Source organism: Columba livia, chromosome 1 (genome assembly GCF_036013475.1).
Source record: "Columba livia isolate bColLiv1 breed racing homer chromosome 1, bColLiv1.pat.W.v2, whole genome shotgun sequence".
Taxonomy (NCBI): Eukaryota; Metazoa; Chordata; class Aves; order Columbiformes; family Columbidae; genus Columba; species Columba livia.
In genome coordinates, this window is record NC_088602.1 from 31429510 (window position 1) to 31456662 (window position 27153).

The 27153-nt window shown below is 43.2% G+C and overlaps 1 protein-coding gene across 2 annotated transcripts in view; it reads right to left on the reverse strand.

Annotated features, from left to right (window-relative positions):
- ITM2B (integral membrane protein 2B) overlaps positions 1-7717 on the reverse strand; it is a 28278-nt gene extending 20561 nt beyond the window's left edge. Inside the window, exon 1 of one of the 2 annotated variants that reach the window (XM_005501817.3) lies at positions 7434-7717. In XM_005501817.3, coding sequence (XP_005501874.1) covers positions 7434-7532 — 99 coding nt within the window. In that variant the 5' untranslated portion in view covers positions 7533-7717. The remainder of the gene's footprint in view (positions 1-7433) is intronic. The other variant, XM_021286799.2, reaches the window with a different exon arrangement.
- Positions 7718-27153: the final 19436 nt, after the last annotated feature.

The window sequence follows — 27153 nt, forward strand, 5'->3', positions numbered from 1 at the left end:
CATGATTCAGCAATCATGTAATATCTACCTCAGAGGTCACTGTCCCCTCCCAATATGATCCTCCCAGCATATTTTTTTTCCGCAGTCATTCCACTGACTCATTCTACCCTCAAAAGAGAAGAAAGCTGCCATCAAAAGCTGGAGTTTGCTGAACCCTAGAAGGAAGACAACCACAAATTATCCAAGGATATGCATTCAAGGAACTCTTAAAATGCTTGTGGGTTTTATTTTTATGTGTGTGTATATATACAGATATATAAATAATACATATTATATACTTAATAATATATAAACTTTATAAAAATATTTGTGTATATACAAACACACAGACACTGTTTGGAATGGGCAAACAAAATATCAACTTATTTTTTCCACAACTTCTATAATAACTGTTGGGCAAACATTACTTTGCTGTTTTTTTTCATGGTAAGTTTTGTAAGGCCATTGCACAGAGGACCCTTGCTTGTGGATGCCACATGGATTGCTCAGAGGGGAGCTGGAGTCTCTCTGTATGTCCGTTGTGGTCCAAACCCTAAACCACGTGATGTCTGCTGCAAAACTGTTTCTGACTTCATTGCAGAGCTCAATCTTATTAATTATCTCACTCCTTTGGTTTACCACATCTGTAAAATTAGGACAGATATCTGAGTTTTATAAATTAGCATGCTTTTCATCTGTAGATTCAAAGTAATTTCCACCGAGGATAAAAAGCAGTACATAAATAGTAAGAAAATGAATGTTGTATTATTCATATGGATCAGGAGACTAAAACCAGATAATGCTAACCTTTGTCAATCAAAGTATAAATGGAGTTGGGGGGAAAGAATCTATGCAACAGCTAACAGAACGCACCATTACTTATCCCAGCTGTAGTTCTTATGTTTGAAATACGTCAGCATGTTTTTGGAAGCACAGAATAAAGAACATTTTAAATTACTAGGACTCAAAAATCCAATATTTGCTTCCAAATATATTTCCTGAGAATCACAGAAAGAACTATTTTATTTGTATGGAAGCTATTTGGTGGCTGTAGCTAGTGGCTACTGGGTAGAAAATATGTATAATGCTGACACATATTCCAAAACTCACAACTGCAGAAGAGTTAACTGAAAACGCTACTGGAGATAAGTATGCTTACCGTTCTTACAAACTGCCCTCAAATGACCACTAGCATCAAAAGTCATTAAATTGCTGATAACAAAAAAAGGTTAAAATTAAGATAATTTATTTGAGCCTTTAAAAACACAACTGTTAGATTACATTTGCAACTGCAAACATTTCATTAAAATACTTCACAGGGAAAACACATATATACACATTATATTTTGAAACTAAACTTTTCTTGGTATAGACATTCATATGTTGGATTAAATATTCATTGTAATGGGAGGAGTCTAAACCATTTCCTGTGAAAACACTGTTGATTCCAATAACATTTTCTTTCAAATGTTTGTTTTTACAGGAAAGTTCAGCATCCCATCTTGATCCACATCTTCAGAAATGAACTAATTTAACCTTAGCTTTTCCCACCAAACAGAACTTTTGGTTCCAAAAGGTTTCCATTCCACTATGCAATGTTAATATTCAAACTAGTTTTTGGAAGCTGATCAGAAAGAAAATGATACTGTAGCACCGAAAGACAGGAGTGAACATAAGAGAAGTATTTACGGCATTAAATATAACAAAACATTACAGCACAGGATAGTTTTTCTAGATATTGCACTATATAAAGCTTCATCTAATTGTGGACTTTGCCACATGACAAATGTTAAGCAAAAGAAAAAAAAGTTCCGCAAATACATTTTTAGGGCAAGGGGCCTCAGCCAAGGATAAATTTGTTAATCTGAAAAGAGAAACTATTTACCACTGCATAAAGTATTTGCCTTGTCTCTATGCTCATCCCTGCACTGAGTGCATAGAAGTTGTAATGATATGTATGGACAGCAGCTCTTGCTCAGGCAGCCAAAAACGTAAATGATACCAACAACTGACGATGCAGCTATCACAAAGGTCTGGCAGAATACATCCTGTTTGAAATATTAACTATCATTCTTCTGGGAAACAGTCGTATTTTGAAACAAAAGCTTCATATTTGTTATTCAGGTCGGGAAGTGAAGATAAATGGAAAAGGAAGCGAGATACAGAGCGCTGACAGAACTCCTCTGTCCCACAGGCTCCTTTCTGTCACTGGGGAGATGGGGACGACACGAGCTCTTCCAGATCTCTTTTTGAACTTTATAACCTCTAATTCCAAATTCTTCAGCTCACTTCAAAATAGCGAGATATTGTCAGGGAAGCACCACAAACTTTTTAAGATTTTTTTGTTTGTTTTTAAGCATTGTTCTCACAATTGCTGGCAACCTCTACAGAACAGCTTTAGGAGCCAAAATCTCAAGAACACAGTGTTATTATTTTCAGGAAGCTGCGCTACTTAACCAGTTGCACAAATCCACCGTGTAAAAGGATACAGGGAGTAACATCAGCCACAAGACTTTTTTTTGTAAGGAAGAGTTCCTCATGAACAAGTTTTGTTTACATAAACTCAGTTTCCCTACATTTATGCTTGCAGGTGCCCATAAAGCCAAGTAAGCAACAGAATCCTGGATACCTGTTGTGGCTGAAGCCAGAGGGTTATCATTGGAGGTTTGGTGGATTTCATTAAAATCTTACCAAAGTGAGGAAGAGTAAGGGGAAAGAAAACTCAGTTTGCTAGGATGTTTTTACTCTTGTCCTCTTTTAAATAACCGTATCCTAATCCAGAATGCTCTGACAGACAGCAGAACCTGGCTGGCTTAATGACCTAGTTGCACCATGGAAAACACAGGAAAAGACAAAGTTTGCTCTTTGCCCAATGGTGACTGGAGAAAGGTCCATAGAAAACTTGGCTGGAAGAAGGCTATAAAGGGAATTAAGGAAGCTCCTCCAAGAACAAAACAAACCAAAAATAAACAAAACAACCCCAAAACAACCATGTCCCATAAAATGAGAAAAACTGCTTTGCTGACAGGAAAAAATAAGTAAATGACTATTTATTAGTGTGTTCACTAACATATAAATAGCATATAAATATATGTTATATAGTATTTATGTATATTTACACACACAAAGTATAGCAACTGTAAAGCTAACACTGCTATTTCAGAAACATCTAACACCAACTACACAAAATCTAAGGGTTTTTCTTAATGGAAAAATAGTGCTCATTAGTTACTCGCCAGTATTTCCCAGGTGGACCCTCTTAACTCTTTGTTAAAAGTGCCTACTTCAGTCTGCTTTAGAAAAGATTAAGCTAAACTGGAATAAAAATAGTTTTAGAGTGTGGGGTAATAATGTTCTCATAAGGAATAAATGCAGAAACCTGCTGCTTCTAAAATTTTTAACATTTACACTTTCACACTGAAATCTCTCTGTAAATACGGCTATCCAAAGGTCAGCGATGATATATATGTGTAAATCCACACCTTCCATGCACAAAACTGTATTTGGTAAGGATGTGTTTAGTTGAGCACCTCAAGAAAAAAAAGAAAATATAAAAGAAAAGGTTGTCACCTAGTCCAGCGGGAGGGAGTAACTTCCTGAGAGTTACTGAGCACCCTAAGAGGTTTGGGGAGGACTTAAACTATTCAATGGACTCTGCAAAATGTCTGAAGACTTCAACTATGCTCAGAACCATCTTTGGCTCTCCAAACATCTATTGTATGGAGAAACGTTAATACCACACATTCATTATTTGTTGGGAGACTGGGTCATAAAATACCCTATTGTACTCACAATGAGCAAAGCAGAAAATTAAATGTGGCTTGAGAACCTTCAACTAAGGGTATTCTGTATTTGGGCCAAGAATTATGGCACAGCAGTATCACCCCAGGAGCCGCAGCAAGAGTTGTAACGCTGCCTGCAGTAAGTATGGAGCCACTTTCACAACACGCAATCATACTGACAGGTGATTTATGCCGAGGCAGGATTAGCACTCTTGATTTTTAAACTCCTTTTTTTAAGTAGCACGCTCCAAAGCATAAGACTTTATGCCTTCTGCAAAAGCTTTTCTTAAGCTGTTGTTCACATGATACATCCCCTACTCTTCTCACATCTTCTTCTCCTCTATTCCACAATTAATTTCCTATTAGTGTCCACATCGGAGGTTACTGGGCAAATGTTACTGGGCAAATTTGGGTGAGATCAGAGTATTTCTATGCCACATCACCAGCATATTTTGGCTGCAAACATTCTTTAGTAAACCCTAGGAAGATTATCTACTTGAAGGTAATCCTGCAATGGCAGACACCGTGGCAGTCCTCATGACACTGTGCCACGAAACGCAGCAGAAGACAGTCAAAGAACGAGCCCAAAAGCTCATTCTACGAATCTTTATTTTCTGGAATTTCAGAGTATTTGCTTTATTCATTAATATCAACTGGTTTATTAATATATCTTGCTCAGATCTTTGGAAGTTCTTGATAATAACATTCTGAATGTGTAATTCTGCTGATCCTCTTCCACTCTTTTAAGTGCTTTGATTTATTTCAAGTCCAGAGCGCCTCCAATGACTTTCTTCATATAATAAATCTTCATAAAATGTTGTAATATTTTTCATGTTCACACTTGAGATTCAGATGTATTAATTGTCCTACAGAAACAATGTCTGTAACGACAGCAGAGAGGGGAAAACAAATATCCCATATATGCCATTTTGGTGATATGAGCTTTTTTCAATCTACCAGAATTCACTCTTCTATATAATTTCTCATATGGCTTTCCAACCTCACTTGAGGCTAAGGGTTTTCCAGCAATGAAGTGATATGAATAATACATTTGTCCCCTGCCCTCCAAAGGCCTGAATAGGCAGTAGAAGTTCCTTGTGGAGGAGGTAAAAAGACTAATTTCTAATGCATTTATATTAGAGAAGGCAAAGTTCAAAGAATATAGCCTGCACTTAACCTCAAAGGTATCAAGATTTACAATGGCCCTCAGTTCCTTTCTTGTCTGAGATCTGAGAATGAACTCCCAAAGATCCAAATACCTCTACAGCTACATAATTTTTTCAATTTGTTAATCCTGCATGGATTGCATAGCCTCTTCTACTAAAACTACAGATGATGCTACTGTATTCAGATCTGCATTTATTTATGCTCTAAAACATGCATGCTCCAAAAAAAAAGAAGCTTCAAGAGAATTTTGCGCACTGGTAGGCGTAGGACTGCAGTTCTGCTGAGAAAAGATGCAAATGTGTCAAGGAGAATGTCAAAGGCTCGATGCCCCCTATGAGCACTCATTTGCTTTTGGAATTTTCATCTGTACAGGGCATCTGCTCCTGGCACACTATTTTAGGACTGTTGCCTTGTTCAGGCACGTGCATCCCCCGATAACAGTGCAAGAACTCAGAAGTAGCTACTGTGAGACCAGACCACCTTTTAATCTGGTTAATGAATGTCTGCAAGTCTCATTTCTAGGCAAGGAAAGCAGTACTAAGACCTGGGCAAAGTTAAGGCAGATCCTGTATCTCATCCTCAGCTGCAAGAATTGACAGCTCTGCCTTAAGGAAATCATAGTCAAATAACACGCTTCTGTCAGTATCTGGACAGGGTCAGGAGGATTTGCTCCCCAGTGGACAATTAGCCAGGTGCATTCTGTTTGTTTAGCAGCAGGAACTACAAGCCCATAATGGTAGGCTATCTGGAAACAAACATCATACAGGGCAGATCTGGATCCCGAGGTACTGTGAAAAACCTGTTTTCTGGAACTTGCAGTTTGTGTCTACTTGGTGTCAAACCAATTGCCAAACCTGTGGTGAGGAAGGAACTCCACAGCTCAGCCTGGGCCTGGGAAATCCATTATGTCCTAGAGAAAGGCACTCCTGCTAGGAACAACTAGGCACGCAGATCACCTAACGGATTTCCCATAATCACAGGCAATTTGAGTAATGATACTGTCTCATTTGTTGTGGCACACTGTTCTAAGGACTTGAATACTTTGGTCAGAGCTTTATAAATGCAGCACATTCAGTAGAAATGTGCAATTTAACCACTCGCTGTACCAGGAAGACGTCACTAGAAAACATCCTGTGGTCCCCCTTGGCTTTGCAACAACAGTGGGTTCTGCAGGTGAAGAACCTGACCCCATCAAAATCACATCAAAGCCTACACCAGGGCACAACTTCATCGTGAAAATTCAACAGATCCTGTCTTCCCAGGCAGCGATTCATCACAAAGATTTAGGAAATTAATAAACACCATCTATTCTGCAGATCAAATCTGGCAACTCAGAGGCTTGATGCACAAAAGATTGTGAAAGCAAATGAAAACAGCAAGGCATGCTGTTTATGCACAGCTGGCCATTTTTCAAGTTTTCATTGTCTTTTCAAAGAGCTTAGAACAAATTACGCTACTTCTAACTAAAAACTGGTTTTGATCACGGGAGCACAGAAATTACAAATAAAACCCTTTATATTCTGGGCAGTTTTGCACTTCAAGAAGTTTAAAAGCAGCTGCTGTTCTGTTCTTTGTTGCTGTTGGGAGACGCGGAGGGAAGGCGGCAGCGACCGGAGCTCGGGTGCTGTTTTGGGGTGGGGGAGGCAGCTCTTTGTTCCTTTATTTAAACCAGCCCGAGTTTCAAGGCGAAGTTCGCTTGTAACACACACACACACACACACACACACACACACACACACACACACACACACACACGATCACCAGGCTCTGCAAGACACGCCGCGGCCAAACCTCCAACTTCACCCTGGCCAAGCCCTCCCTGCCCTGAAGCGTTTTAGGGTTTGCGAGCTCGCTGGCTCGTCGGACTCATCCGTGCCGCCGGAGGAGATTAAACAACGTGTGGAGACCAGACGCCATCCAGACATCGATCTACACGCAAACCAACTTCCCGCGACCGACCCAAGCACACCGCAGGGGCACCCCGACCCTCCCCGGCAGCGACGGCCGGGGACGGGCTGCGGGAGCGGGCGGGGGCGCCGCCGGCCCGTCCCCACGCCCGGGCTGGCCAGGGAGGGCAGCGCCTGCCCGGGCCGGCCCCGCCGCTCGCCGCGGGTCTGGACAAGACGCCGCGAAGAAGACGAAAGCGCCTTTTAAAAGCCGAGTTGGACGCGATCCAAGCGCTGTCGGGGTAAAGAAAAAAAAAAGAGAGAGAAAAAAACCCACACATACACACACAAAAATCCCCAAAGTAGGGAGAAGCGGGGCTTTAAAGCTCGCTCTCCTGTCAGCCATTTTAGAAGCGTGAGCTGCGAGGGGCGGCGGGGCGCACCGCACCGCTGCGCTGCTTTCCCCACCGGCCTGCCCGCGGCTGATGGACGAGGAGCGAAGAGCACACACGAAAAATAAACCCGCCGCCAGTGCGCTTCCCTGCCCGCGGCAGCACTGAGCGCAGCGCAGCGCCCGCAGCCGGGCCGGCCCCAGCGCTTCGGGCCCCCCCGCACTCACCTTGGCGTCCGGCGGCAGGATCAGCACCTGGCTGTTCTCCTCCTCCTTCTTCGCCGCCTCCTTCTGCGCCAACGCCGAGTTGAACGACACCTTCACCATGGCCGCTCCTCAACACCGCGCACGCAGGAGAAGGAGGACAAGAAGAAGCCCGGACCGGCAGAGGTTCGAAGGCAACGTCCTGCCTTGTGGCCCCCGCTGCCGCCGCGCCGCGAGTGCCGCCCCCGTCCCCTTGTCAAGCGGCGGCGGAGGAGAGGCGACCTGCGGCGGGGCGGGGAGAGGAGGGGAGGAGGCGGTGCCTGGAGGGGCGGGCGGGAAGGGGGGAGGCGGGGGGGACGGGGCTTCGCCCTCGCTCGCCCGCGCTGTGATGCGGGGCGCCTGGCGCTGGGCTAGCTCCCCCCGCAGCTCCGTTCTCGTCGGCCGAGGGCTGCGTGCCCCGCGGGGTCAGCTCTCTGCCGGCGCCCGGCTGTGCCCCCGGGCGGCTTCGCCTGCAGCGGCCTGGTGCCCCCAGCCTGGCCCCGGCGGCGAGCCCCGGGCCTGGCTCCTCTGCAGGGCCTCCAGGGCAGGACCGGGCCTCACGCCGGGCTGGGCGGCGGCCTGTCAGGCGGCCTGGCAGGCCCTGGTGCTCCTGTGGGGTTGTGGCTTCACACGGGGTGCCACCTTTTCCAGGGGGGCAGGGGTGGCATAAGTGGTTTGGTTCACCTGATGCTGTGTGTGCATTTCTTAGATTGCCGTTTTAATTAGATTTTTTATTCAGATCTATGGGTGTTACGATCAGGAACAGAATCCCACAAATGCTATTTAGGAAGCGTGAAGTCCAGCAATTGTTAAACGCCTCAGGGAGGGTACGAGGAGTACCAGGAACGTGGAGCTGTGACCTTCCCCCTTCCTCACCAACACAGCGGGTGTGAAAAGTGAGGCGAGCCCAATGCACCATCCTGAGCTCTGCAGTGAAACTACGTGATGCACGCCATCGTGGATATGGTTATAGTCTGCTCCGAGAAGGATTGCATTTTGGTGACTCACCTGGGTAGAGTTGATTTCCTGGCAGAGTAATGTTTCTGTCTCTCTGGGTAAGATACCTGGCAAGCAAAATGCTTCAGCTCAGCGGGTGCTCTGCTGCTGACTTTGGCAAAATCTGGTCTTTTGCCCAAGGGCATTAGATGGCACCATGACTGAATTGTCCTTATGCCATGTGCCTGGTCATATGTCTCCTTTAAAACTGTTGATGTAAAATGGCTGACAGAAAAGCTAACTTAGCCTGGTTCATTCATTCCTCCTGAAGTCTTTTGACCCAAAGGTCTGTGGATAATTTAAGGATTTTTTTTTTCCTGATAAATATATAAAATCCACAAAGCAAACCAGGTATTTTACATGATGTTGAGATAAAACAGCTGATTGTACAGCTCGCACCCAAGACTGCAAATTGCCCTAGGTATTCCAAAAATTCAGTCTAACTACCTTAAAATTCAACAGAGCTTAACTTAATCATTTGCAGATACTTCACTGAAGTATAAAAAAACATGGGTGCCAAGGAAGATGGAATACAGAGATTTCTTTAGGCACTTTCTGACCATATTTGGTGTGATCCTGGAGGTTTTGCTGGAGTAGGAACTTTCATAAAAAGTATTTGAGCATTCTACATTAAAACCATAAAGTACTTTAACAAGCCCATCATAAGCCACAGTTTCCCAGCCTACTACTATGGATTATTTTTTTTTTTAATAAGTGGGACTTCATTGTCCTCCTCCCAGATTGAGAAAAGCACCGCCACCTCTGCTCCCATTTCAATGGGAATCTGTGCAGGCGCGTTGTATATTCAGGACAATATTTAGCATGCAAAGGCTGCAGTTCTGAGCTTTGCTTTACTTTGTTCTCCTTAATGACATCTTCAGATATTCCTCACAGGAAGATGGGTATGCAAAAGACAGTCAAGGCTAAGGCATGGCATTTCATTATCCGCGTCAAAGTATATCTAACTCTTTCCCCAGGCAGCATACGCTCTTATCTTTCCAGATCAAATATTCTCTGTCTGCTTCTTGAATCATGTTTACAAATCATGGTGGCTCACCACAGCAGGATTAGAATAGCACCCTTACGGTGTTGCCACTTCTTACCTTTTGATTAGTGAGAATTTAGGATATTTGGGTTTCTTTCTGTTAGGGAACAGAGTAAAAACATAATACTAGGAGAACCTCTCAGCTTACTTCCAGACTGTGCTTTGCTTTTACGTGCTTGCTTTCAGGCTGTGGTTTGACAGGCAGTTGAGCTGATCTGATGGCTCTCTTCCTCCCAAAGGAAATCTTGCCTCATCTTCTTCCTCCTCTTGCCCTTCATCTCACCCTTCGTGCTCCCCTCCTTCCACCAGCAATCCCACTCAGTGCCTGTGCTACGTTTGTCACCCGCGCATGAGCCAATTCAGTTCATAAATCCAGCAGAAAATTACCTAAGGTTTTCTGGGTTGGTGAGTTATATCAGTTCAGAGGGGTCTAAGGACCAGCACCAGCTTAAACACTGGGACTGAGAGGCCAAGAAAGCGGAGGGGGAGGTAGGGAGGAAGGCCTCCCCACTTCTGCATAGACACAAGTACTAGATCTCTCAAAACCACAGCCTCATTTTTTCTCAGGCGAGTAGGTGCATCTCAGTTGATAGCTGGATGACTTTCTGTTTCTGTCTCATGTTTCTGCTGCGTCTTTCTCACGTACAAGGCTTCAGTTCCTTCAGTCCTCTGCCCCGTCATTTATCAGATCTCAGGACCCCCCCTAGGTACAGATGACCTATGCTGTTGAGATCTGTGTGTTTGTGTCCTTGGGCAGAGGTTTTCCATTGTTTCAGCTGACACTAAAAAGGGGGCATTTCATTGATTCCTTGTTTACCCTCAGTGGAAAATGGCTATTATATCCATCAGCACTGGGAGTTGCTTTCTCTTTCCAATGCCTCTCTTAAAATGCCACGATGCTCCGTGCTGTACCTCTGCTTGCCCATCTACAGTTCAAAATCATTGCACATGCTATCTCTTACACCAGGATCATAAGTTTCTAATGCCTGTACTAGACAATCTGTGGATTCAAACATGTAAAACCCCAGGGGTTTTAAATAACTATATTGTCTTCCAACAAAGGACACACTATTTTGAGGTGAGGAGAATGTAATTGTTTTTTAAAGTTTCTTTTATAGAGCTTTCAAATGCAACTGAAAGTTCCATATGGTGTCACAGTATTTTTTAATTGTTTCTTCTACTCCTCGTTTCTTGTTGACTGCCTGACATTTTGACATGGTGTGTCTTACTTTTCCCTCAACCACTCTTCCCAGTTTTATGTCTTTATAGATCTACCATCTATCTCTAACTATGTATATCATTCTCATTTCTTGGGGCAGGAGGAGCGAGGGGACAAGCAGAAGTTTCTGTAACAGACATTCTTTCAGCTCCCTTTCTTAGCTAGAAGTTGAAATCCATTTACACTGTTGCAAGGCTTTTCACACCGTGGTTGGCTCTTCCTCTCTACCCCATTCTGCATTCCACCCCGCTTTGGCTTTGTCTCTGCACAGCCCCCTCAGCTCCACCTCAAGGAAGTCTCATTTGCCAGATTCTTATCCAAACGGCTCACAAAAAAGTTGCTGTCACACTGTCCCTTTTGTGTGACCCCTGAATTCATTTGCAAGGACTTGTACTAAGAGCAGACTTAATCTTAGATATGTTTCTACACAGGTAAGACTAGTAATTTTACTTGTATAATTCCAGTGGTGATTCCCTGTACTGGGAATGCCACTATATCAGATTTATTTATTTATTTGTTTATTTATTTATTTATTCCCCATTGCTTGATGTGTTGATCTGGGAATCTTTTTCCAGATTGTTTGTTTTGGTTAGATGGGGGGATACAGCCATGGCAGCATTTTTGTAGCTTTGTCCTGAGTTAGATCTACTGCCACCTCCAAATCTGTCTTTCTTGGAACAACTCAAACCAAAAAGAACAACATGAATTCCTGATGGCTAAAGCAGGATGGAAAAAAGATGGCACTTATTCTTGTAAATAGGACAGGAAAAAAAAAACATATCGAAAGGTACAAGTCTGTTAATCAGCCTCTATATTCTTGTTGAGATCCCAGAGTCTGACGAAGTTGGCAAACCACATGGTACAGAAGTCTTTGTCATTCTTTAGCTTGCAGATGGTTGGGATTGCAGACTGTTGGTGTTCTCACATGTTTTGGGACCCAACCATTACAGCAGAACCCCCATTTTTTGTGTGTGTGTCTAGGCAGTTTTGTAATCTAATTATTAAAAATAGCATAATTTTCACAATCTGTCTAAAATGTAGCCACTGCAACAAAGCATGAAATAAGCTTGACAAATCTATTTCAACTTGGCTTGCGCTTCCCAGCACCTCAGTCATCCCCGCTGCAAATAAAGCCCATTAGAGTGTGTAAGTGGCACCACAGCAATGAATTATGCCATAATCCAGCGCACTGCTTTGCATGGCTGGCTTCTGCACCCACATGGAACCCCAGGGTCCACCAAGACACAGCAGCTTGCCTGTCTGGGTCTGTAGTTTGTCTGGTGGGAAATTATCATATGCAATATGCAGAAGCGTACATGGGTGTACAGTACCCAGTTGCACATTCTTAATTTCAAATAATTGTTTGCAACATGAGCCAGATCCTCCCTTGTCAAAGGCAGTGGAAGGACTCTCATGCTCTTAAAGCTGATCCTCTGCTCGGGTTCAATACAAATGTTTTTACTTCATTTCTAACTGGGTGTCATCTATTAAGTGCCAGACTGCAGGAAGGCAACTTTTATATTAATTTATCAACATTTTATTTTCTCATTAAGCATCAGTGATTTGGCCAGTACTGAAGAAGACTCAAATTAAAGACTATTGCCGCCCCAGGGATTTTATAATCTAAATCAGATACAGAAATAAAAAATTCTCAGGGAAGCTAAGGACATAGAATAACTTTGAAGGCTTGCTCTCTTTTCCCTTAAGCTCTTTTCCTTCTCTCATTTCCGTTCACAGAAACAAAAAAATGCGTGCAAGCCCTTGTCTTCTAGTATCCTAGCAGCTGCTGCCTTCTCCTTACCAGCCCAACAAATGCCATTTTCTCCCTTTTTATATATTAAATACATGCTGCAAATATATTTTGTGTCTTAGGCTTTATTGAGCTGATATTATTACTACGTTTTTGCTTTGCCCATTAGCACCCAAGGCTGCCAGAACGGTTGGGTGCAGGTGGTTAATTTAACCCAGGACACCTACTTTAGGAGGTTAAAGATGAATTCAGCTTGCTCCACTACTATGTTATCCAAGTATAGAGTGTCATAGTCTCACATTTCTGTTTAGGCCTCAGGAGTTTTTTGTACTTGTTCTTTTTTCTCCTTTTCTGCTGTATCAAATGCAAACTTCCTCACTTGGCCTTCCAGGCCTTCTCTGGCTGGTGCATGGTCCTGTCTGTATTGGTCATCAGATCTCATGGCAGGTCCCATACATCATTACTGGTGCAAACTTTCTTTTTTTTGGCCCTGGGTCACCCACACGTGGAAGCAGCTGTCCTGTCCCTCAAAAAACAGAATATTACTAGAGTTATGTGTGTCCATAGTCCAACAGAAGAATCACAGCTGTGGCAGCTGATTCACGATGGATTTGTAATGTTTGCCTTATCATGGAATCACAGAATAGTTTGGGTTGGAAGGGACCTTCAAACCTCATCTGGTCCACACCCCCTGCAATGAGCAGGGACATCTTTAACTAGGTCAGGTTGCTCAGAGCCGCATCCAGCTTGGCCTTGAATGTTTCCAAGCATGGGGCATCTACCACCCCTCTGGGCAACTTGTGCCAGTGTTCTACCACCCTCATTATAAAAAATTTAATCCTCTTGTCTAGCCTGAACCTCTCCTCCTTTAGTTTTACCTCCTACTTCCCAGCCAGATCACTGGGATCTCACATATTTGCACTCAGTGCTGTAGTGTTTCTTTTCCTTGGGGCAAACAGTGTCTATACAGGGGAGAAAAAGAAGCCACACCTGAAGTGCTGAGTCTGCTGGATGGACCCACCGTCTGAGACACCCAGCTACTACTGTTCCTCTGCAGTCCTGTCCTCAGGACACAGCCTCCTATGGACTGATGTGCAGATAAGATGAGAGCTCTGCCAAGGTGAAGTGATAGTCTGCTCACGTCACTAGTCCAGATCATCTCACCATTGCTCTGCACCCTCGTTTTCACCCCTTTTCTCCCCATTTGCTGTATATCGCCATGCTCCCATGGCTCTTCTGGACCTGCAGTTGTCTTTTTGTAGACCCTGTGTAAGTGTGAGCCTGCACATGGTGCTTTCTGACACCAGCTAACCAGCCCCTAGGCGTTCTTGTGCTACAAACCATTCAGATAGCATCCTTGCTGTTAATTTGGGGGTCTGAAGGAAGCAGGAGTTGTTGGTTTTTAGGATAAAGTTCTGCAAAGTTGCATGAGTTACACAATAGAAAGTATGAAGGGCTCTATCCTGTTTAAACATGTTTCAATGTGGTTGGCTCACAATGCTGCTCAGAGAACAGCAAACTTGATGTCTTCTGTTGAAGGGTTAATTGCCCTGTTGGCTGCTCTGCCGCCCATAAGACAAACATTTTCCCCAAAACAGCAGAAGCCAGAGGCTTCACACAGACATGCCTGTTTAAAGCATCACCTGGTATCTTCAGGAGAAGTTTCACATTACACCAGATTTTGGACAACTGCATATATCTCCTCCAGGTGCACCCCCATTGCTTCCTGTGAGTCAGGCCTTGAGATGGTCATAGATAAACTGGATCCAAGAGTAAAATGCTGCTTTTTTATTACTGCACTTGCTTGGTGGATGAGCTGGCACTGGGTCAGCTCTGAGCTGCTCACCCATCAGCTGCGCAATTCCCTGGAGTCGCCTCCAGGGAAGCAGCCAGAGCTTGTTGGTGGGGGAGGATGGGGAAAGAGCAGTAAGAGGGCTCCTTGTAGGCAGCAGCCCACAGTCAGTTTGCTTTAGATGTAATAGGAAACCTCACTCTTAATGTTGGAACAACTGACATTGTCAGCCTGGGAATGAAGGTGTTGGGTGGGGGAGGTGTAAAATAGCCCAGATACCGAGATCTCTGTGTTTATCAGTTCTTCTCCATTATTTTCCTGACAGGTTGGGTGTCCTGGGGGGATAGAATAAGCAGCAACATAAATTAAGAGGGGCTGCAGGAGAATACAGAGGATGGGATCCACCACTTGCCCTGTGGCAGTAGTCAGAGGTCTTTTGCATTTGAGATAAAGGATATTTTTAAGATGCTTGGACATTTAGTTACCTTTCTACTCAATTTACAGACTTGTAAAATAGCCAACCCCATTTTATGTATTTTTTAAAACATCTGTAAGTTCAATAAGATCACCTGGCTTAATAAGAACAAGGAAAGATTTCCCCAGGAATGGTCATCATGAATGTTTCCTTTATGATATGGAAATTCTAGTAAAGCAGACCCCTAAGCATGCATCCCCAGCCTATGACTTGTCTGCATCATACAGCCCAGACTTTCCAGTATTGCTTACAATTTCAAGGAAAGAAAGGGGAAAAAGGAGAAAAGGAGAAAAGGAGAAAAGGAGAAAAGGAGAAAAGGAGAAAAGGAGAAAAGGAGAGGAGAGGAGAGGAGAGGAGAGGAGAGGAGAGGAGAGGAGAGGAGAGGAGAGGAGAGGAGAGGAGAGGAGAGGAGAGGAGAGGAGAGGAGAGGAGAGGAGAAAAATGTTAAAACCCTGGGTTGTAATGATAGCAGAATCTGGAGTGTGCTGCAGCATACAGCTTGTTAAGTGTTGTCCCTAGGCCAAAGAGAGTTAGGTATCTGGCAATAATTTAAACCTGTTTTAAAATTTCCTTCAGGAAAATTTACTAAAATTTCACCTTCTCAAATCCTGAATGGATTTGTGGAAAGATGTTTACTGCCCAGAAAGCCTCATATTTTGCCTGATTATAGAGACAAAAAAAAATCAATAACATGCAATCTCTCTGCAACATTTTTCTCTTCAGGATTGTTTAAAGCTAGAGAGCTAATAAATCGAGTTTCCTTTGTATTTTTGAGCCTGGTTAGTGGGGTAGTGATATGATTACAAGGATGAAACACTGAAGAAGCTGAAAGAAATGTAAGAAGTATTTCCTACTTTCTCAGTAAATCCCTGTGGCCTGTTGTGATGAATTTCTCTGTATCCAACATAACACAGCATTGACTGTACCAGCACAGGGTAAAACAAACTGTGGCAAGGTGACTACCTACTTGTTCAGGATGGCTCAGACTCTGCAGTAGGGAGATAAACTGTGCAGGAAAAATAGAACTAATTTGTAAGGAAATGCCAAGACTCAGAGATAAAACCATAGTCTCAATCTAAGGAAAATTCTCAACGATCTCATTTTGGGGGGGGGGGGGTGTTAGACAAAAAAAAATCTGTCTTCCTCCCTATGACTTGGTTCTGTAGGTACTGAAGTCAAGAGCAATATTCCCATTGACTGAAGACGTGCAATATGAGTCTTGACTGCCTTAGAGATAAATCATCCATCTTCACTCTGCTGAAAAAAGAAGCTTACAATCCCCTTTCAATATTAATAAAATTTATGTACCAAGAAACATGTGGCCATTTCTGGAAGCAACACAGAAGAGTACAAAGGTTCTTGCACAAATTGCATCACTCAAATGACTGACAAGAAGCCATCATCAGTCAAAGGCATGGTCAATGTTTTTACATATGTACCTTGCCAGCAAACCAGTTAGTTTTCCTTCAGTCTCCAATAATTCAAAGCAGAAGAATTAGATTCCTAAATAATACTGCCCCTTCTGAGTGGAAACCATTTTAAAAATAGGTTAAAAATAGAAAGCTATATGAACAATAAACTCCTTACCTAGATTGTAAATGGAAACATGGTCTTTAACCTGTCATTTGCAATCAAATCTGAGGCTACTTGTATACTGGCGAATATCTCTTCCAGCACACAGCTTGCTACAGAAGCGAGGTGGTAACATGAAGACCATGGATCATTTCCGTTGCCTTTTCTCCAGCAATACTGCCATTTGTTTTCAATAAAGAATCGTCTGAGTAAAGACAATAGAAGCGGGTCCCATATTTGAAAACCAAGAATGAACACAAATAAATATGAACCAGCAATGATGGAGAGGGAGCCAAAAATAAATAAGCAAGAGAAAAAGACAGTGTAATGAGACTGGGAGTGTGGAGATTAAGACAATTTTCATGCTAGTTTTAAACCCAAATTAAAAATAAAGTGATAAGTATTTTACAAAAAAAAAATGGGTAGACAGGTTTTGGCATATCCTGCTTTTCTCTATGCATGGGGGCTGTTGCCTTGTTTTGGTTTAGGAGGCCTGAAGAGATGTTCTTCAGTGTGAAAACATCTTTGAATAAATCACACTATCATTTTTGCTAGACTGTGTTCTCTCCTCTGTTTTGTACAAGTTATGGGCTGACTTTTTGAGCCCTACACTCAGCCTCATAGTACCTCTGTCGTCTCTAAAGCAGTAAATTCTGAACACAGTTTCCGTTTATTTCTTGAGTTTCAGGGAGTATTCTTGGCATGAGTGGGCAGAACTCCCTTGATTTTAGTAAATATTTAATAATGAAGAAGAAAAAATGAAGATGGTACAGAGCCTTTTCCCTGTGTTTATCAGAACTGCAGTTTCAGGCACTTTTCTAAGTGTATAGTGAACCAAGGTAACCTTCCAAGATAACAGTGCCCATCCACCCTCTCTGTTTGTCCTTTCAATACAGCTGAGACACACCCACACTGTGAATAATTCCTCTCCCAGACAGAAAAAAGAAAACCCATAACAATAGTGGGGAAATGGGTTTGAACCCAGCCCTGGAGGTAGGGAGGGAAGGAGGTGGGGAAGCCCGAATTGAAAAGAAAAAAAAGAGCATTAAGTCCGTAGCATAAGAAAATTAGGGTCAACTGAGCCATGAGAAGGAAAAACAAGAGGAAGACAAAATCCTTGTTGTGGGTAGGAGGGTAGATGGCAAGAGAAAATGGTATGGACAGACAATATTTGACGTGGGAAGAGAATTGAGATCCTACCAGAAAAACTGGGGTACACTAGTATTCGTGTCTCTGTGAAGGTTGAGAGGTGGGGAGTGATTATGGTTCTTGTCAAGTAGTGAGCAGGTGAAGAGGACATTAAGGCACCAGGAAGGTAGTAAAATAATGACTGTGTGATGTCTTAGGTGCAAAACATAGGCCTGAGGGAACCCTGAGACTGAAATGGGAGGTCTCACATAGGGAGGGTTTTTTATGTAGAGTATGAAAGGTGGATTCATAGAGTGAGGCAAGACCAATGGGAACTCCAGTCAAGTTGGGTGTTTCCAGGAACCAGCTCCTCTGAAGCCCCTTCGCTTTGCCATAAATTCCCCCACATTGCCTTAAGGTGACTGGGGACAGGAACCTGCTGTCCTCAAAGGGCTCTTCAGTCTCTGGGGTGGGAACAGTTTTCAGGCAGACCCTCATGTAGGATGGTTAGCCCTGCCTGCTTCCACAGCCACCATGACCTCCTGGCTGTCCATCTCCTCCAGGAAGCCATGTGTCACTTTGGAGAAGAGTGACCTGGGGCACCATATCTTCATGGCCTGAACAGCAATTTTTTGTGAGTGATAGCAAGTTGTGTTCAGTCTGTCCGGCACTTTGGGAGTGCACTTATGCCATAACAGAATGAACAGATGCTGAAAAGAGTTTACAGGGAGCAATTTCTCAGTACTCCACCAAACCAGTAACAATGCACACAGGCCTGCCCATCCAGACTCCAGTATACCCCATTTTTCTCTCTTTGACAGCCTAGTGGCTTTAGTACCTTTTCAAGACTCTTTTGCTTATTGTCACACAACGGTGTATATGTTTTTCTAATCTAACACTTTTACTTTGGGTATATACTTGCTCTGTTACTAAAACACATCCTGAACCGCACAGCTGCAGACACCTTTCTCTCCACCACAGACCAACCACCAAAATTCTCGGCGGCACAGAATCTTTTTTTAACACTGTGGTTATAACCACCGACTTCATCTAACAGGTTCATATCTGCCTCGAGAAGCACCAGCACAGGAGCAAGACTATGCTCTCAGTTCAGTGCCATTGCACGCTGGCTGTTTTGTGCTTGGGGAGAGATATAGGAAAGACAGATCTGGCTCCAGACTTTTACTACCTGTATTTGCCACAGGCAGAAGCTGCCTGTTTGGGGGTGAAGCAGTAGAAATCTTTACAGGTGTAAGTTTAGCAGCCTGCTACAGTGTGGCTATAGCACTTTCATAGACCTAGGGCATAAAAGTCCTGTGTAGGAGCCCTTGCAGAGACACTATAGTCCCAAAAATTAATGAGAAGTCAAGGAAATAGTTTTTGCTCCCCATCCCTGCAGATTTGCTTCTTTGAGAATAATTTCATGCTCATTTAGGTGGGGGGAGTAGGATTACATAAAATATGATTAAACATCAGGAATGGAGAAAAGCATTTAGGATCAATCAGAGTGCATGCGTTTTTAGAAACCTGAAGTGATGGAGACAGGACACCACAGGGCTCTGTGCTGTACAGACACAAGACAAGGTCCCTACCTCTCGGTACTGAGCAGTTAAGCTTGAAACTAGAGTCAATAGACCAGCCCAGACAAACCAGACAGGACAACAACTTGGGCATCGTGACAGACCTGCATGATAGTCAATGCACTGTTGTCAGCTCTTCTCTAAAAGGTTAGTTTTGAGGAGTGTGATGAAGTACTTGAGCGACAGTGTAAGATGGCAAGCTTACTGATGTTTCTGGAGAAAGCCTTACCAGGAGAAAGAGGTAGGAGGCAGAAAGCATGGAGATCTCTGTCTAACTGAGCCAGGGCATTAGCAGATTCAGTGCACGCATATATTAGGGCTGTGTAGCCTCTTTGAAGGACACCTGAACTAGCTTTTTGTTGGCCTAATCAGTTCAACTGACAAAAAAAGTGGTTGTATGGAAGGAAGAGGGAAGAAAGAGAAAGAAGAAAAGCCACGTCTGCTGTATAGTGAGAGCCATGCCATGGGCTGATTGGAGATGTGGCAGCATATTGCAAGTACGCGCTACTCCCCACTTTGAAGCAATCCCATTTTTTCCTCTCCAGCTGAGGTCAAGTCTGGATGGGAGAGAGAAATGGACCTTTGCAGAAATAGAGTGTTTTGCTTGTCCTGTGACCAGGCAAGTATGTAGCTCTGCATCTGAACAGTGTCAATCAGCAAACGTCTCAGTAAACTCCCTCCTGGAACTGCTAAGTTCTTTAATGGCACCCATTGACTTGATGCTGAGTGGCTCTGTGGTAAATGAAGCTTTTTGCATTACCAATTTGGGACATGGCAGAAAATAAACAGGTTTTCTACATAGAAAAAAAAATTAACTTTGTGCAGGAAGTAAAGATATTCTGAGCAGTTCTTTCACAATATCTCCAGGCAAAGAAGGAACCTGGTTTTGTTGCTTGGCACTTCTCCCCTCAGAGCTGGAAGCCAGCCTTGACCCAAGTGAACCCCCTTTCATCTCCAGCTATTTATTAAGCTTCAATGGACTCTTCCCTCCCGGTTTTCTTGGGATGTCACAATTGTCAACCATATGTTTATTGCATACTCACTATGGAAAAGGCAAAGACTGGTTATGGTGCGGAGATGCATGTGAGCCAGAGGTGATGTGTGAAGTACAAAAGAAATAATGAAATATGTCTGTAGAGGACATACAGAGTATGCAAACTTCTTGACTGTCCCAGATGGATCACCTTGAAGCAATTTCCTGATGTAAATTAACTCCCCTTGAAACATCACAGAAAAAATGCCAGTTTGCTGTAGAGAAACTGAAATCCTTGTCATAGATGAAGAGTAATGATGAAAATACAAACTGAAAAAACCTATGATCTATAGGTGAGTATCAGGGACAGGAGAAATGTGACTGTAGAGAGAGGTTATAGATGAACTGATGATAAGAAGGAAATCTGTTAGTTTCTTAGATTTACTATCACAAGTTGCTTTCTAAAAATGAAAGTTCAAATTGCACAGAGTATTATTTTGCAACTGTAATAAGAATATGTAATATCATAGTATCCAGACTGGTTCTGTAGCAGCAAACAAACAGAAAAGAGGAAAAGAATGATCCTGGAGTAAGATCAGAACTCTGAATCAAGAAAGTGTGCCCTAGTCCCACTTTTACCAGGAAGTTCCGTTATCTGGACCCCAATTTTCACCCTACATATCTACTATCCTTAACAGGCAATGGGTTTCAGGGTGTGTTCCTCCTCTGTCCTTCCCCTTCCCTGTCCTCACTCCTGTCGTGATCTTGTGCCTGTCCAGATGGAGAACAGTTGGAGCACACTGTAGATCCTTCTGTTCCCAAACACCTGAATTTCCTTCCAGGGGAAACCAGGATGCAGGAAGGGGAGAAAACCCTGTACATTAGAACCTTATGCCCAGGTGCAGTTACGATGTGGCCAGGGTACATTTTGGGAACTGAAAAGTCTCTGGTACCCCAATTTTAGACACACACAGAGGGTACAAGTTGCCTTATAACTGCTTTCAAAAATTAGGGATTAAACCGTATTTCTTCCTGCCCTCCTCTGTAAAACAGGAATAATACCTTACAGCAAAGCAAGGAGTGCTGACAACATCAGCTCTTCTCGTGATCAGATGAGTGCACTGACTATAAGCACTTGATTCCCAGGTGGCTTCACAATTATCAACGAAAGGTTGTGTTAATACAGGTATTCTGCAACCTAAATGTGAAATGGCTGCTGTTACAATTAAAAGGGCAAAGAAAGCCTGTGGAAAATTGATAGGTAGATGTCTGGCTGAAATTTCTGTTAATTAAAGCACATAATTTATTAAAACAACAAAGCACAGTGAACTGATTCAAGACCATCTGTCCATAGTAATCATCCACATATATGAATAGTATTGCATAGTTTTAGTAATAACAATAGTTGAACAAACATATTGAAAAAAAATATAAATCCATCAAATGTAAGTTCTTTGTATAAGCAAAGTAAGGGCCCTAGTTCTCAGTCAGGACTGGGCCCCTAGATGCTTTGACAATATAAAAAAAGAGCAACAAGGAAAGGGAATGAAAAGTAATTGAGGACCAAACAGTGGGTTTTCACATGTTTAAAACTGTTGACTAATGTACGTCCATGACTAATAAAAAGCATACATTGACTTCTCAATTACTCGAGTTTTGCCCTGTTTAAACAATATTTTATTATTTTGACTCTTCCTCTGCAGACATTTATCAGGAGAAAAATAAACAATGATCAAAATATTTTACTTTTTTTTTTTCTTTCTCCTGTGGCAGTGTTTGAATTTTAATGTAAAATACATTCTGACCTAATCCTCTCTTACACAGGCTTGTTGTTGCATTGAGAGATGACCGGCTTGTGAATCTGTCACAGATGAGTTCAGGCCTTTCTGGCTCTGTATTGCTTCTGTAATACTTGCTGACATCACTGCTGCTTAGGGGGGCACAAGGAGTTTGCCTTAGTTTAAAGGTGATCTGTGGAAATGGGAAATGCTGACAGTTGGGCCTCAAAGGTGAAGGAGGAACTGATCTTAAAACCATCTTTAAAAGAACAAAATGGATGAGTAAGAGTAGCAAATAATTAGTCAGACTTTAAAGGAGATTCTTTCTATACTCACAAATTCACATTAGCTGTAACCATGTTAGCAACTGCAAGATAGTAAGGCTGCACCTCTGCTGGTAAATTAAATGTGCTTGTGATCCCACTGAGGCTCACTGTGACTACCCATTTTGTTAAAGTCTTTTATCTCCCCAAACAGGGTGGCTGCTTCCAAACTGCTTATTGCGAATGGTCCCCGACTGATTACCAGAAGAACTGTGTGAGGAAGGGCTGCACACCCTAGGCCAAGTGTCAGAAGATCCTTCTAACAGAATGACTCATAATAATGAAGGTATAGCTCTAGTACATTGTACTATATATGTAAAACTATGATATGATTAGTAATTATTACAACATGAGTCTCTGCATGCTCATATGTATTTGTTCTGTGAAGCCACAGACCTCCAAATATTTGAGAGGATCTGGTGGTTATTTATATGCATAGAGTTACTTGTATACTTAAGGGTTTGCAATACTGTGGCCAAGACAAAGAGAGACAGTAAAAGCCACCAGGAATGCACATTTAAACATTTAGTCTATTTCTTTTGGCAACTGAGATTTATATTCTATTTCTGTCAGTACTTCTCTACGTCCTTATTCAGAAAATTGGTAGTACTAATTATTCAATTTTGGGAAGGTAAGGCCCTAACCATAAGATACATGTGTGGATTGTTGAAGGTAGCTAGAAGCCTAACAGAATTTTCAAGCTAGCAGAGCTTTATAGTCTTTTCCTCCAATAAAGCCTTGTAGTTCACCTATGGGTGTAGTATATTTTATAATTTCAGTGATGGACATACAAAACATGTGATGACCTGCTAAGACCTAACCAATGTGGGGTTAAGGAAAAGACATACAAGAATATGGGAAATAAAATGTTCCTTGTTCAAATTCAAAGAATAAGTTTCATGAATATTCTCTTAAAGTTAAGCCTTCTTTGCATAGTTATCAGCCCTCACTTCCTGGTCACACACAATCTGTTTCTACATTACAGGCTTGCAGCAAAGGAAGCAAAGAAGAGAGCACGCAAGAGAGACAAAATTAGTATTTATTTTTCACTCTGCTAAGTGAACAAGTATTTCCATATGCCACACAGCAAATGAAACCTGGTTTCCAACTCATTTTCATCTGATGGTGGGATCCTCTGGTGGTGCCACCTCTGATTAAAACTTTTCATGAGGTTTGGACATATAATACTGCTCTGTTGTGTAGATTCTTTTATGCCTAATATGGCTTGGGTTAATGATATAAATTTTCTAACATATAAAGCTGTAGGCTTTCCCTCTGCTATATTCAACTATCTCTTTCCATGAAATATGTAGGGACCCAGTATGTTTGAAACGGCTAGCTTCAAGTGAAACTGGGCTCAGAATGGCCAGGAGTTATTTGCAAAGGGCCGACAGACAGACACAAAACAGCACACATATGCTCAGAGCGTGACTGCATCATTGTAATTTCCATAGAAGCTAAAAATAAATAAACACAAAAGTCTGATTGCGCTGCACAGTGTCTTCCTTAATTGTAAAAGTTCAGCTGGGCTAGAAACCAAGTTAACCACATTTTAATGCTAAGCATATCTGAAGACTCATGCTGCAAGCCTAAGGCAAGCATGTTCTCAGAAAGCAGGCTCCATACCAGGCACTGAATGCAGCCACAAGTCATCTTAGAATCACAGAATGTCCTGAGTTGGAAGGGACCCACAAGGATCATCGAGTCCAACTCCTGTCCCTGCACAGGACAACCCCACAGTTCACACCATGTGTCTGAGGGTGTTGTCCAGTCTCTTCTTGAACACTGTCAGGTTTGGGGCCGTGACACCTCCCTGGGGAGCCTGTTCCAGTGCTCCACCACCCACTGGGGGAAGAACCTTTTCCTAATGTCCAACCTGAACCTCCCCTGGCACATCTTCCTGCCATACTATGGCATAAGTGTGGGATAGCAGAAAACGCAATCACCATCCTGAAAGAAAATATGGAAGCTCTGCTGCACCACTGGTGATTTAGACCTGCTTCTTTCACCCCTGCCAGGGCACGTCCTGGCCATGTTACTGAAACACATGCACTTGCCAAATTCTGTCAGAAAGTGCACACATTCTCTTTCCAGGTCTTGGCAGCATGAAAACACAGAAATTGAATGATTCTGTAAGGAATAATCCGGATCCCGGGCTTCCTATGGCTCTGTTACATACTCAACAATAGCTCAGCAACAGATGCTGTTGGTAGGAACTGGGCGTATGTACTGCACAGAGGAATTGTCACTGAAGCAAATCAACTTCAATGTGAAGGATTCTGAAAAGCTCATGTTGTTGATTGTGTGGGAGGGGAAGAAAAGTTCCCATGTCTACACCACAGCTTCTACCAAACCACAGTGGGTCTCAGCTGCTCTGAGTGGGTCCTGGTGCCTGGGGTTCAGGGACAGAGTTACTTGTTTTTTGTGTTTGAGGAACACAGATTACTTTGTAGACTGTAATCACTCAGACTGGATCCTGCCGCTCCTCAGGGGAGAAGGAGCTCTCTTTTTCGCTTGACTATGGGCGAACTGAAATCACTTTTGTTCGGGGAACAGTGAAGGGACAGAGCTGTGACCTATGAAACAGATCAGTGAATCTCTTGGCTTATAAATGCCAGCAGTGAGAGGCTGGGTCCATGATGACAGCTGTCTGTAAAAACTGTGACCTGACAGCAAACAAAATGTCAGCTCCTCTTAACAAATGAATCCCTAGACTGCTGCTCAAAGAGAGGAAGTTCTCAAGTAGGTATTTTGTAATTTAAGTGACATTCTTCCCTACTGAATGCAGGCTTCATCACAGCATTTCCTACTATTGTTGCTTAGCATCTGGATTGCTGCAGCTCCCCTCAAGGGGCTGGCGATACAGATTCTCCAAAAGCTTCAAGCACATAATTAGATTGCTCCCTTAGTAAGCAGAATTTCCCAGCAGGGAAGCACATGGCACCACAGTTCCACCACTTGCCCAAGCTGCCAGCAAGAGCCAAGAACAAAGCTGGTTCTTGAATCTACAAGGATCTGCAAATTCATTTGGCCCATAATGTGTAGCAGTAAAAGTTTGGCAAGGCTCTGACATGGGAGTTGCATGTGTTTAATAATGTGCTTTGGACAGCAAAGTCCAAGAAGAGCTGGGCTGCAATTTGCAGGAAACTGAGCCAATGGAGCAGGTTGGTGTTGCCAACAGGCTGTGATCCTGTACCCACTTTCCCCCCGCACTCTCCTGCTCCCAGCTGGGCCTCCTACCCCTTCCCTGGAGGCACCCGCTGTGGTGCTCATCCCACTGAGCCAGGGGGCCAGGAAAGCTGACTCAGCTCCGAAGCCCAGCAGACCACTCACTTTTTTGCTGGCTTTGTTTTCTGGTGCAGTTAGTAAAACAAACTGACCCACTCTTAAACTAAGTGCAAGACAAATGCTGGAGCTGGTGCAAGGCAAGCATTAATGGTATGTGCCTGCGGGAGATGAAATACTGAAGTAAAAAAGATGAGCATCCATCCCTCTTTCAGCAGCAAGCTGTTAAATTGCATGAAACCCCACCATGGGCCTTGCTCATTGCCAAGTCTTTTTTTTTTTTTTTACTTTGAATTGCAAACCCCTCCATTGGGTGATATCTAATCTATTTTGGGACTCAGTGTGCAGTTCAAGCAGATTCAGTTTACAGGAGATATGGATGACGGCAACCCACTGGGCAGATAACAGCCCAAACCGTACCTTGGAGTATGATTCCAGCACACCAACACAGCATAAACTGCTCTAAATTTCAGCTCTGCATTTGCTGCCTTATTTCTGTCCTTCCTCACTCACACATTTCTGCCTTGTCTGCATGTTTTGGACTCCTGTCTTGCATGGCCTTGGTGCCAGTGGGACCAGAAGACGAACTAAGCTCAGGGAGCTGATTTAGCTAGAATCTAACCTGTTAGAAAGTGTTTTGTTTCCTCAGGAACATGTTTTCTGGATCGGACCACTGCACAAGTCTATCTCATGCAAGGGAAGGACTACAAACATTTAGCTGATGGCATAAACAGAGAAAGATACTTTACCTTTTTAACAACCTTTTAGTTTTTTAATATGCGTGGTAGACTTGTTTTCATGCTCAGGCACTAGGAACAAAAGGGGAAGATTCACATGGGACTCGGGCTGAGTATTTTATCTGTAGGCAGATACTCCAGGACTAATTCATGAGCATGATTTAGGCATCTCTCCTCCCAGAAACAGAGGGATCTAGGCAGTGGCGCATCCTTTTCCTAGCAACCAAACCTCTGAATAAGGGAGAGCAGCATCTGTTGAGACCAGTCAGTGGGAAATGAGACGGCAGGGGAGAACTGAGATTCTTCCTCTTCTCAGATATAGACTTCTGCGTGTGTGAGGCTGGAACGTATTTTGAGCCCTCCCTCCTTTCATTCACATCTAGATTTAGTTAACTAGCTCTTGCCCTGGGGAACAAAGATGTCTTGCTGAAAAATGGCTTTCAAGGAGAAATACGTGATGGTTTGAGTATCCACCCAAAGAAAAAAGAGATTGGGGTTCTCCTCAGAGAGACGGTGTTCAAACCTGCGGCTCCCTTCTGCTCAAAGGGGATTTTCTGATGCCGGCGCTGGGATGACAAGCTGCATGAGCCTTCCCTCCCATAGGAGAGACCACTGGACAAAAAAAGCACTGAAGAATCACAAAGCCAGGAAAAGCACACGCAATAATAGGAAGCCCAACTCTGTACCTTAATTATAGAGGTGCTCCCCTGAGAGATGGAGGTCTTGGGCGCCAGTCCTTGATTCCAGCATAGATTATATTTTTTTATCCAGTGACTCCTTAAAGCAAAATGCATAAGCAAATCCAGGGGCAGGGCTATAGGGAAGGTATTAATTCTCCTTACTCACTAATTCCTTTGATTTTCCAAAACACAAGACATTTGTACAGTTGCTAATAACACGCTGCAAATGCTCAACAGCTCCAAGCAGACGAGAGAATGAACACTTTGTTATTCTAGGAAAATAGATGTGTATTTTTACTGTAGTCATAACAAAGGAGGCTTCAAGCATTCCTCTACATGCCAGTTGGGTTGTTTTTCTCATCGCAGATATTC